The sequence below is a fragment of the Psilocybe cubensis genome, chromosome 4 (assembly GCF_017499595.1).
Source record: "Psilocybe cubensis strain MGC-MH-2018 chromosome 4, whole genome shotgun sequence".
NCBI lineage: Eukaryota > Fungi > Basidiomycota > Agaricomycetes > Agaricales > Agrocybaceae > Psilocybe > Psilocybe cubensis.
The window spans coordinates 3,874,980-3,888,169 of NC_063002.1; the positions used below are offsets into that span (position 1 = coordinate 3,874,980).

The 13,190-nt window shown below is 46.5% G+C and overlaps 2 protein-coding genes across 2 annotated transcripts; both read right to left on the reverse strand.

The window, feature by feature from the left end:
- Positions 1-2,206: 2,206 nt before the first annotated feature.
- On the reverse strand, positions 2,207-2,457 carry JR316_0005423 (uncharacterized protein; the record flags this gene model as incomplete). The annotated part of the gene is made up of 2 exons (XM_047891181.1): positions 2,207-2,328; positions 2,379-2,457. 2 exons carry the CDS (start codon positions 2,455-2,457, stop codon positions 2,207-2,209), a joined length of 201 nt encoding a protein of 66 aa, XP_047750942.1.
- Positions 2,458-3,401: 944 nt separating this feature from the next.
- Positions 3,402-8,457, reverse strand: JR316_0005424 (uncharacterized protein; the record flags this gene model as incomplete). Its single annotated transcript, XM_047891182.1, has 8 exons — positions 3,402-3,797; positions 3,852-4,265; positions 4,354-4,956; positions 5,193-5,306; positions 5,359-7,653; positions 7,711-7,890; positions 7,916-8,071; positions 8,128-8,457. The coding sequence occupies 8 exons, from the start codon at positions 8,455-8,457 to the stop codon at positions 3,402-3,404; spliced, it is 4,488 nt and encodes a 1,495-aa protein (XP_047750943.1).
- Between the last annotated feature and the right edge of the window lie 4,733 nt (positions 8,458-13,190).

Below are 13,190 nucleotides of genomic sequence, written 5' to 3' on the forward strand. Positions count from 1 at the left end.
ACGAGGCCGTACTTCCAAGGACCCGCAGAAATAAGTTAAGGAGAACATCCTGGTTCATTGATCCAATCATGTAGATAGGGTCACCATGACACTGTAATAGAAGAAGCGCGGTTGTAAAAATACAGGGCCAAGTCCTCAATAACGAATATGTGAAACATACAAATTAGGCACCTCGTCGTCGAAGTCGACAGATTTGCGGGCCACGTTGCGGTGTCTACCACAACCTTTGCGATAATAAACATGGATAAGCTCGTACAGTTAGTGAGCAATGCAGAGCGGTGATGAAGCTCTACACATAATATGTCACTGAACATCTCGTGTTCGGGAGAGTAAATTCGGCTTACAGTACGTGTAAAACAATACCTCACGGCGATTCGAGTTCGAGGGTGAAGTGGGTGCTGGGCAATGGCCGTGTTAGATTGTTGAACGAGATTTTAAACCACCCACTGGCAGGACAAATTGGGGTTGGAAAGTCACCGAAGATTATTATATCAAGTAGAGCTTGGGTTAATAAATTTAGTATATCAATTGCAGATATTGATGAAGCGACATACTTCATAGATTGAAGAGAATTATTAGACGGGAACATCTCGCGTGTTCGAGAGAGTAAATTTGGCTTATAGTACGTGTAAAACAATTGAGACTGGTGCCGCTCGAATACCTGATAGAAAAAAGACGGAGCCAATCTATAGTTGCATAAGCAGGAGACTCGACGGGAGCCATGTGCAAATCCTGTATATTCCAAGTCCCGATATCGTGAAATCCAAATTAAAACGGCAACCTGCAAAGAGGGTACCTCGCAGACCGGGTGCTTACAGTAGGCAGCGTCGTACAAAACATAAAGTTATGGCAGCATTCAACGTTCAATTCTTGAATGTAGGTGGGTGCGTCGTTGAATAAGTGAGGTCTGTAAAGCAATGAGGCGGCACATGTGCTGTAGAATATGTTTCCTGCACTGATAGCAAAGATGATTCCTCACCTATGTTTGTGACGCTCGAATACGGGTCTGGCAGGCGAAGAGGCGGCGGGTGTGCTGTAGAAGGTGTTCTTGGCTTGTGTTTCCTGCCTGATAGTAATAAAAATACGATTCGCACCTATGTTTCTGCGTAATTCACTATCCAAATGAATTGTAGTTCCTCCTCGTTCTGTGTCGCTCACCCGACTATTTCCTCTGCCCTTCCAAGCCGGGTCTATGTCACTTGAACTAAAATTGTATTACTAGAGTACGCAGCTAGCTAAGTTTATGGTATTAGAGTCTACACTAAAGTGCTACTACTACAGTAAGCTCGTATGCGAACCATCTCTACGTACGACGTGCTTCATAGGAGTGAGTGTTGAGAGAGAGGTGGAAAGGCGTCACACCGTCACAAAATCGCCATGATACAGGACAGAAGTTTGATGCCGCTGATGCCGTGCCACCAATCACGCGCATCACCAATTTGGCGACGGCATGAGCGGCATCGAACTTCTGCGGTACTTGTTGGCGTGCTGGCCATATTCTCACGCTTTCTTCTTCTTCTGTTCCAACCATGCTCATCTAGCGGGTGAAGTAGCACATATAGACCGAGTAGCGCTGCTATCCATGTAGGCAGTCTAGCGTAGTGTACCATGTAAATAATACAAATACTACTACAGGGAGCGAAATGGGGACCGAATGATATTGTGCGTGAGGTGTAATCGAAGTGCCAACACAGATGTTAAGCACGTATGAGATCTCTACGCTCGCCGTAAGTAACACAATTTTCTGCACAGTGTTGTATATTGGGTCAGTCATTCAGCGCAGATACAGGTCAGCGAACAAGACATCGCAAAAGTTTCGAAGCATGTCTGGTAAGTTGCAACTCCAGTGTACCCGCCGTTTGCTAACCATGCGATTAGACGCACACGATTCTCACTCAAGTCGTTCGTTTCACCATTTCCTTCCTCTTGTTCTACACAGGTATGTTTCGTTCTGTCTACCTAATTTTCTGTAGTAACTTACATAGTATAGCCCATCTCCTATCCCGAACACCAATGATCCGCACTATGCGCTATTAAGCAAACAAGATCCCGGACTTGTCATCGTTCGGATACCGGTGTTCCTTCCAACTCAACTCCACAACCCCTTTCGCACGGATAGGGCCCTCTGGATGGGAATAGGTTATCAGAATTGCATTGCATGATGTGTAGAGCGCGTATACGCAGACGTATGACTGGGTAAGTCTGTTTACGTCGCATGTCCCATGGCATTCGCTGATATACCTGACAGACCCTGATTCCCATATCCTCCATGCACATTGCGCAGGTGGATGACATTCGCATCCTTCTCTCTGTGCAGAACGAGCATCGCTGAGAGTGCACGATAAAATACCAATCAAGTAAGTAGCAGGTTCACTTACCTTGACGCTTCCACTGATTTGCCACATCCAAACTTTGGCTAGCAAGTCGTCGAACCTGGATGGCCAGCGAGGGGTCCATCGTCGCCCGACACGAACGCATTCAGTCGTGGAGACGTGTAGGCTCGAGCGGGAAACTGGGGCAACATTAATGTACGTGGCTGAACGAAGACGGCTGCGCACAGTACTCACTCCTCACACAGAGTTGCAACGCCCGTCCTTTGCTGTGTCCTCTCCATTCCATCGGTTGCATCAACGTTTTAGGGCAAACCATGACATATACAGAAGGTCATCATTTCGCGAGAGTACGTTTTTCGTCTTCTGTCTCTCTTTCTTAAGCACCAGGTTTTGATCTACAACTTCTCCTTAGCACGCTATTTCGAGTCCAATTTCGGGCAAGGACAGAATTCAAGTCTGCGATTATAGATTGTGAGCCCCTCTTTATTCAGTCTATGCGTTACCATAACCAACGCCCTGGTTATATTTGAAGGACCTTCAATCTGTCTCAAGAACGGTGCATTTCCTATTACAGGTCGATCCCATTTGGTTCTAGCACCATTTCCGTAGAAAAGATACACCCCAGAGCAGACAACTGATGCAACCCTTATTGATTTATTATTTAGTGATCTTTGCATGCTGCCTGCACGCTTACCTACTGTGATCCTTGATGTTGAGAGCAATGCCCATCCTAGCCTAAGAGTTGGCATGTAAAAATAGATGTCGTTTGCGCATTTGCTAGTTAATATGATCTTCCCCCTGTAATTCCCATTTTCCAGGTCAATTATATTTCTGAGTATCGCGCGGACTACATAAGCGTAAAGTCAATTATTAACCGTTGAAGCCGTTTGTCTGGCTGTCCTTATGAAAGCGGAGATCTTTCTGGTTTAACCGCATTTTGGACGAAGGACTGAATAACGTGCGATGCATTGTGAATATATCTTTGTACATACATAGAAGCATGAGATTAACAGCTAGAATCTTTGTGACAGGAAATATCCGAGTTGATTTAAAAAAGTGATTCTACGCCTACTCCCCGAAAAATGGTTTTGCATCTTTCATTTTCAAGAGCGCTATATCATAACGAGATAAGCAGGCCCGCCAAGAAGAATAGTAATAATTTTCTGGACGCTGATCTGGAGCTGGTTGATAACCTTCCCGTGCGGATTGTAGTCTTCTGCGTTTAAGGGGTCGGCTACCTGGTCGTCTGGTTCCATTGACGCTTGTAGCCGGTCGCAGGCTATCAGCGATCTTTAATGGAGTCAGGAGCTTTGGGTTGCGCCATTGCGTCAAAAGGACGACTGTGGAATCTTCTCCGTCTGTTTCGTCTTCGCTCATTCCATCTTCGCCAAGTGTCAAGACGACATCTGCAATATCATGACGACCGGCATCTATGCAGTTACTATAACGGTCCACATACAACTTCTCCGACATTAGCAAAGAAATTGTGTAAGTGTAAGGAAACAGATATTGACATACATTACGTTGCCTAGTGCGGCGCCGCTTCCTGCGATTGGCATTTAGACGTTCCTCCCTTACGCGATCGAAACATTGTTCGCTGGTTTCTCCTGGCCTTGGAACGATGGAAATCAATTTCTCACGAAACATTTGCACTCTTGCCATGAAGTGTTCCTTGATTTGATCGGCAGTAGCATTAAGATTGCTGTGTAATCGCAAGAACTGTTCAGCAAAGAGGTCCGCAAGATAAGCGTTCCATTTCACTTTCACTTGGTCGAAGTGAAGTTGAAGAGGTTCCAATGGTGGGGGGTCTCGTAGCGAATTCTCGAACTTATCTACTTCGGCTGGTGATGCAATGTGAATGGAATCCATTATGAAGATGTCGTCATCTTCGGATATTCCGAGGAGATATTGTTGTAACTGCCGGCTGGCATTCTAAAAAATCATATTCAGTCAATGGATGATGTGGAGGCGAAAAGAATACTACTAGAATAAGAACTCTGTCCACTGAGCGGGGACGAACAGGACCAGCTTGCTTGTAAGGAGAGTAAGGTTTCCTGTTTGGAATCCTCCTACGAGGGGTTGCAGGTTGTGTATTTGCATTAGACCGAAGTTCTTGCACGTCCAAAACGACGCCTCTCACATCACTCGACAGAGTGCTTAGCGTATTCAATATTCTTTCTTGAAAAGCACGTTCAGCAGCAGATACTGAGGCAACAGGAGGAACAGGAGTGACAGGAGGCGTCGAAGAGAATACAGAGTGAGGTGGAACCACAGAGGGGTCAGCGACCGTTGCCGGAGTATCTGCATGGAAGGCTGTCGAAGCCTCGACTCCTCGCACATCGTCTCGACCAGATCTGGGTATAGCACTGGAAGGTGGAGGTGGAGATTGATGTGTAGCTCTACCTCTTCGATAGTGACCCGGCTTTGAAAATCTGTTGGGTATTGATGGCCCTGGATTGGAAGAAGAGGCCAGGTCACCGTCTCGGACGGGCGAAGAACGGTTCGCAGAGGTAGAGAGAGTGGGAGTAAATTCCGTTTGGTTAAAAAAATTTGAAAAGGTGGGTCGTTCTGCTGAATTTTCTGGCTCCATATTTACCTGCAGGTCGCCGTTCCTATGGTTCATCTAAAGGATATTTGACTTCAGTTATACCAAATAAAGTGGCGGTAGTCGGTATCTTACAAACGTATAGACAGGTGTGCTGCCTACGATATCCGGTGTTGGCTGGAAACACTTTCCTGGTAGTTTTTTTGATAACCTTGAAAAGGGCGAACGCTGTGGCCATTCTTTGGGCATATCATTCATCTGCAGGACATTGTTAGCGACATGTGGCCAAGCTACAACACCGCTAATTGTCTTACAAGCGTATATAGGGTGGTATCCGGCATCATCGACATTTGACGACGTTTGCCCGCCGCTTTTTGAGATTTTCCAGTCGCCGACGGAGTACTTTCTGGTGCATCCGGGTCCATCGCCTATGGAGTTTTCATTAGATATACATCAAAAGATACAATTAGAAGTAATTACCGAGTCCGAATCTTGCGCTTCCTCTCCAAATTCGATGTGGTCAGCCATGGTGGCCTCTAATTGACTGTTAAGAATTGAGATGGCTTTTTGAGAGTCCACAAGGTCGCTTTGTAAAAGCTCCAACAGTGACTTGGTATTACCATGGTCCTCAAATTCTTTTTCAAGAGCGGCCTTGACAGTACTGAGATCTTCAGTTGTTTGAGATAGCGCTGCTTGTTGTTTTTGAAACTCAACGGACATCTGTTGGTATCGCTCCCGTTCTTTACTAAGTGAATCGCGAGAGTTGGTCGCGGCTTGTTCCAACTCCTTTTCGAGGTCTCGAACTCGTGCGTTAAGCGTTTTAATTTGCTCACTGCGCTTTTCACGCACAGTTTGGAGTTCTGAAGCGAAAACATTCTCGCGATGGCTTGATAATTGTTGTGCTTGAATCAATTTCTCCCTTTTGCTGTCAGACTCCTGGAGACGAGCCTGTAAGTCACCAATGCGATTTTCAAGTTGCTGGGCATGAGAGGTTGACTCCTCCCTGGACTTCTTCAGTTCTGCAGTCTTCGCGTCTAGATCGTTGTTGAGTTGAACGATACGGTTCTCTCTGTCGATACCATCAGTTAACTGTCCCTCAAGCTCCTGAACAGCACGCGTTAGCCTTGACGACTCCGCCTTCTGATCCTTCAAATCAGCATTGAGCTTCGCTATCTCAGCCTCGTCAGCGGTCCTACGCTGGGTAGACGCCGCGCGCAGTCTCTCCAGCTCCTGACCTTGATCTTTAAGTGCAGTTTGATTTCCGGACAATTCGTTTTCGAGGAGTCGCACTTGGGCAGTAAGCGTTTTAATTTGCTCACTGCGCTTTTCGCGCATAGTTTGGAGTTCTGAAGCCAAAACATTCTCGCGATGGCTTGATACTTGTTGTGCTTGAATCAATTTCTCCCTTTCGCTGTCAGACTCCTGGAGACAACCCTGTAGTTCGTTGATGCGATTTTCAAGGTCTTGGGCGTGAGAGGTAGAGTGCTTCAACTCTTCAAGTTCGGTCGTCTTCGCCCTCACAAGAGCTTCAAGTTCCGTGATACGCTCCTGCTTGCTGATACCATCGACAGACTGTCCCTCAAGCTCCTGAACAGCACGCGTCAGCTTTGACGACTCCGCCTTCTGCGCCTCCAAATCAGACTCAAGTTGTTTTACACGAGTCTCGTAAGCAGACGCATTCTCGATAGAGGCTGCGTTCATTATCTCGAGCTGTTGAACCCTATTTGTCTGTGCCGTCAACTGAGCTTCAAGCTTTTGAATGTGGTCGGCGTCCAAGGCACCACGATCAGCGGATGACTGTTGCGAATCCTTGAGCGCCTTCAAATCAGCATTGAGCTTCGCTATCTCAGCCTCGTCAGCGGTCCTACGCTGGGTAGACGCCGCGCGCAGTCTCTCCAGCTCCTGACCTTGATCTTTAAGTGCAGTTTGATTTCCGGACAATTCGTTTTCGAGGAGTCGCACTTGGGCAGTAAGCGTTTTAATTTGCTCACTGCGCTTTTCGCGCACAGTTTGGAGTTCTGAAGCTAAAACATTCTCGCGATGGCTTGATACTTGTTGTGCTTGAATCAATTTCTCCCTTTCGCTGTCAGACTCCTGGAGAGAACCCTGTAGTTCGTTGATGCGATTTTCAAGGTCTTGGGCGTGAGAGGTAGAGTGCTTCAACTCTTCAAGTTCGGTCGTCTTCGCCCTCACAAGAGCTTCAAGTTCCGTGATACGCTCCTGCTTGCTGATACCATCAATAGACTGTCCCTCCCGTTCTCTTTCGAACTCCCCAAGACGAGCCTGTAGTTCGTTGATGCGATTTTCAAGGTCTTGGGCGTGAGAGGTAGAGTGCTTCAACTCTTCAAGTTCGGTCGTCTTCGCCCTCACAAGAGCTTCAAGTTCCGTGATACGCTCCTGCTTGCTGATACCATCGACAGACTGTCCCTCAAGCTCCTGAACAGCACGCGTTAGCTTTGACGACTCCGCCTTCTGCTCCTCCAAATCAGCATTGAGCTTCGCTATCTGAGCCTCATAAGCAGTTATTCGCTCCGTAAACGCCATATTTGAATCCTCGAGCTCCTTGATATGGGACGTGTCCTCTTCCAAGATATTGGACCCCTCTCCATCGGGTTCATTTAGCAATATTTTCGCAGTTTCTGATTCTTCAAGACTGTCTTCCACCAGAGATGAAATCTGAAGAGACTGGGATTCAACCTTTTTGTTTAATTCCTCCACCGTACGGTCATGATGAATTTGGAGTTCTTCGATTTGTTGTTTGAACTTTGCTTCCAGCTTGAAAACAGCTAGCAATGAGAGGCTGATGCTTCTGATTTTTGGTAGACTACATACCTCAGACATTTCGTGCTCTTTAGCACGGGATGCTTCTTTATGTTGGCGATCCACGTCCTGTTCGATGCTTAAACGCAGGTACGATAACATGAAGCCTGGGAAACGTACTCGTTTATAGTCTTCGAATTGGGATTGTAAGGTCTTATATGCCCCATCAGACGCCGATTTCTCTTTGGATATCTGGATGATACATTACTATTAGTACATATATCTTTCCAATAATCAAAGTCTCAACCTTTTGCTCTACAACGCAAAGGTGTCGAATTTCAGCATCTTTCAAATCGTTGACGCTCGGCTCTATGCTCTGAAGGCGCTTTATTTCTTTATCCTTCGATTTGAGCTTCTTAGTCAACTCATCAACCTTGAATACAACGGTATGTTGAGTTAAAATTTGAGACGGCAATTGAAGTGAGTTACCGCGAACTCGAGTTCTTGAAGATACTCAGGCTCGACTGCAATTAACTTTCTCGACGATATCTCTTCATGATCACTCCTTTTTCGCTTGCCCGATTCTTGTGGTTTGAGAATCTGGGACTGTAATTGGGGAGTCTGGGACGGTCCTGGATGATTGCGGGCGTCGTCGTCGCTGGAGGTGATATCCATTTGCTCTGTAGGGGATTGGGGAGTCTGGGACGGTCCTGGATGATTGCGGGTGACGTCGTCGCTGGAGGTGATATCCATTTGCTCTGTAGGGGAGCTGTTGAAGGCTCCCGGCAGAGAGAGATTTTCCATCGAAGCGTCGTCCATGCTTGGATCTGGTGTGATGATTGGGAGTGGCGCTCTTACAAGATGGAAATACTGACGATCAAGTATAAGCCATGCCAGGTTCTTTGTCAAAGGACGAGCAAGTGAACACACCGTATCTTCCTTTGTTAAATGCGCCGCGCCGAACCGGCGCGGATTGAAGGAAGCGAGCGCATGCCCATTCGAGTGCTTTTGATGGAAACCAGGGCCAAACAACTTCTTTGTATCAAAGGCGTCGTGAATGATTATGTTAAAACTCACTGGTCCTGTACCTTCAACCTCTCTTTCAACCCTATACACCCACATTCACCCTCTACCGTCATTCAGTCCCGCCAAACTATGGTTTCTGCACTTGCTAAATATATCCCACGGACTAGGGTGAGCAATTTCGCGAGGATACTTGACGTTCTTCTTAAGGATTCCAGGACACCTCGCTATCATTAAGAGCGCGCTACTATGGCGCGCACGCAGAAAGACCCGTGAACAAAGCGATACACACCCTTCAGAACACAAGCGGCAGAAGCCCCCGTCTCGACCTGGTCATGGGAGGGAAACGCCTGCAGCCATACATCCACGATGCTATTGTTTCAATTTCGAATAGAGGGAAGATTGCGCAGTTTCATGTCTTTGTCAAGAACCATTGCAGGCTCCCCCCTAACAGAAGCATTTGGAGATGGAGAGTGCGCAATTGGAAGGGTGATATTGTCGTCTTTAAGAAAGGAAAACACCAAGAATTGGTAAACCTCGGGGGGCGCGACAGAATTTTAGCTGATTTTGCGACCAAAAGGTGAGGCCGGATGCCAATATGAAGTTTGACGACACTAACAACCCCTAGTTTCATTCAATCAGTGAATCAAACCAGGCCATTCAAAATCCCGAAAAACCTGTTTTTTGTAAAGCATTAGCCTGCATGAAAGCACCGACAACGAATCCACAGACCAGCGGTGCACAAAGACTGTCTGCGTTAGTAGACTTCGTGTTATCTTTGGTCACACTTGCACGATAGCATTCGGTCGTCATTTCATAGCAGAAAAGTCCCCCGTAGTACTGTTGTTTACGTTGTACGCTACGGTAGACTATTGCTGCGCTTTTTCGGTCTGTATGTGGTACTTCACCCTCCAGATGTCCATTCTGCGGAGGGCCCGCCCTTGCGGATGATGGCTAGTATCTCGGGCGTAAGTATAGCGTGCTAAGGAGAAGTTGTAGATCAAAACCTGGTGCTTAAGAAAGAGAGACAGAAGACGAAAAACGTACTCTCGCGAAATGATGACCTTCTGTATATGTCATGGTTTGCCCTAAAACGTTGATGCAACCGATGGAAGCAACTCTGTGTGAGGAGTGAGTACTGTGCGCAGCCGTCTTCGTTCAGCCACGTACATTAATGTTGCCCCAGTTTCCCGCTCGAGCCTACACGTCTCCACGACTGAAGTACATGCGTTCGTGTCGGGCGACGATGGACCCCTCGCTGGCCATCCAGGTTCGACGACTTGCTAGCCAAAGTTTGGATGTGGCAAATCAGTGGAAGCGTCAAGGTAAGTGAACCTGCTACTTACTTGATTGGTATTTTATCGTGCACTCTCAGCGATGCTCGTTCTGCACAGAGAGAAGGATGCGAATGTCATCCACCTGCGCAATGTGCATGGAGGATATGGGAATCAGGGTCTGTCAGGTATATCAGCGAATGCCATGGGACATGCGACGTAAACAGACTTACCCAGTCATACGTCTGCGTATACGCGCTCTACACATCATGCAATGCAATTCTGATAACCTATTCCCATCCAGAGGGCCCTATCCGTGCGAAAGGGGTTGTGGAGTTGAGTTGGAAGGAACACCGGTATCCGAACGATGACAAGTCCGGGATCTTGTTTGCTTAATAGCGCATAGTGCGGATCGTTGGTGTTCGGGATAGGAGATGGGCTATACTATGTAAGTTACTACAGAAAATTAGGTAGACAGAACGAAACATACCTGTGTAGAACAAGAGGAAGGAAATGGTGAAACGAACGACTTGAGTGAGAATCGTGTGCGTCTAATCGCATGGTTAGCAAACGGCGGGTACACTGGAGTTGCGACTTACCAGACATGCTTCGAAACTTTTGCGATGTCTTGTTCGCTGACCTGTATCTGCGCTGAATGACTGACCCAATATACAACACTGTGCAGAAAATTGTGTTACTTACGGCGAGCGTAGAGATCTCATACGTGCTTAACATCTGTGTTGGCACTTCGATTACACCTCACGCACAATATCATTCGGTCCCCATTTCGCTCCCTGTAGTAGTATTTGTATTATTTACATGGTACACTACGCTAGACTGCCTACATGGATAGCAGCGCTACTCGGTCTATATGTGCTACTTCACCCGCTAGATGAGCATGGTTGGAACAGAAGAAGAAGAAAGCGTGAGAATATGGCCAGCACGCCAACAAGTACCGCAGAAGTTCGATGCCGCTCATGCCGTCGCCAAATTGGTGATGCGCGTGATTGGTGGCACGGCATCAGCGGCATCAAACTTCTGTCCTGTATCATGGCGATTTTGTGACGGTGTGACGCCTTTCATCCTGTCCCTCAAATGCGGCGCGTTGTATCGTATGTAAATTGGTTAAATGATGGACACAATTCATGTGCTAGTATTATACGGAAGCGTAGGTCAGAACTGTATTTGCTATCAGCGGAGAGAAAATAGTGTTTCCATTCATGATACGTTATTGATCCATCCACCGAAAATGAGTTTAAAATAGAAAATGAAGTCTGGTAGATAAGTCCCCGCTTTCATACCGTATTGAATCTTCCAGCATCCCATCCAAATAATCGACTTCAAAATATCCAGGCATATGACCCCGCGTACACTTAGGAGTTCCCCCAGATTTTCCAGCCGACGGACTCGCATTTCCCTTTTCTTTGAACGAAAAGAGCACATTCTTTAACGCATCCTTGACCTACGAGAATGTTCGTCACGATACTTGTAAGGACAATCAAGAAAAACACTTACAGCGAGGTATGGCCAAAATATTAATGAGTGATCCACCTCCAAGTGTTCTCCCTGTTGCGAAAGAAACCGCGAGCGTCGGATGAACTTGATTTCTTCCGGAGGGTTTCGCGGAACACATAGGGGTGAGAGCTGAGAAAGTCGAAATTCGATTCTCGGAGTGATGAGTGGAAGTGGCGCTTTATTGAACATTTTTGCTATGAGAGGTGCCACAACTGGGTTTGGGGCAGTCTGTAAGTTGCGATGGAGGTGTATGCAATCAAGGATTCACGACGCTTTATAAGAAGCAAGAACAAAGGCAATCTCCGCGACAAAATATCCTGACCAATCTTGACAAAGGTATTAACTAAATGAGCGCTTTATTCGCTCAACACCCATCTGAACATAGAAAATGACCTACCAATGAGATATATAGAAGCTAGAGAAGGTCATGTATTTCTACATACCCACACTTACCCCGGAATGCGAGATTTTGGGAAGGTGATTTCATGATTTCAACTGGCGGAGATCATCAATGATCAATGGGATAATATATAGTTTTAATATCCACTGTCGGTCATACCGCCATAACAACGTTTATCGTCATTATGACGGCGCCAAAGGGCGTGATTACGTGGCTGCATGAGCGACATTGGAATTGTTTGCTATGTCAAAGCGCTCCTGCGACAATGCCATCTTTATCCCCTTTCCCATAACTCTTCGACAAAGAGAAACAAGATAAGATGGATCTTTGTTCAGAAAACATTTAAAAGGTCAATAGGTTAATATGTACTCAGTACGATATTTCCTGCTGTAAGAAACTTCATGATGCCCGTGACGAGGGAAGGCCACGATGTAATTCTGAAGCATATCGTCATCGTTTCGTGGCTGATCCGTACTAATCATTCCTACAGGTCGATAACCACAGTGATGACAATGACTATCAGAATCAGAAGCAAATGATCGAAGCAAAGTTGAAAGAACTAGTAAGTATTTTAGAACATCATTTTATTAAATCATGACAAAACTTTGCGATGACAGATTTCAATGATGCGGGCTGTATTTTGTGACACCCATGGTAGACGCGAAAACGACGATGAAGACGGAAAAAATAGTGAACAAGACGAGCAAGACGAGGACTTGGATCCTTGGCCGGCGAACAGCAAACACTCAAGGCGCGTTCAATGGCGGCTGGGGCGCAAAACTAAGCGATCTCGAAGGAATTTCAGGCGCAGAATGAGGGGTGCTTCGCGCTCTCCCAACAAGCTCCGCGGGTCCGACTCCGACTAGTGGGCAGACAACAAGGTATGGGGTTGTGCGCTGGGCAATGGCCGTGTTAGACTGTTGAACGAGATTTTAAACCACCCACTGGCAGGACAAATTGGGGTTGGAAAGTCACCGAAGATTATTATATCAAGTAGAGCTTGGGTTAATAAATTTAGTATATCAATTGCAGATATTGATGAAGCGACATACTTCATAGATTGAAGAGAATTATTAGACGGGAACATCTCGCGTGTTCGAGAGAGTAAATTTGGCTTACAGTACGTGTAAAACAATTGAGACTGGTGCCGCTCGAATACCTGATAGAAAAAAGACGGAGCCAATCTATAGTTGCATAAGCAGGAGACTCGACGGGAGCCATGTGCAAATCCTGTATATTCCAAGTCCCGATATCGTGAAATCCAAATTAAAACGGCAACCTGCAAAGAGGGTACCTCGCAGACCGGGTGCTTACAGTAGGCAGCGTCGTACAAAACATAA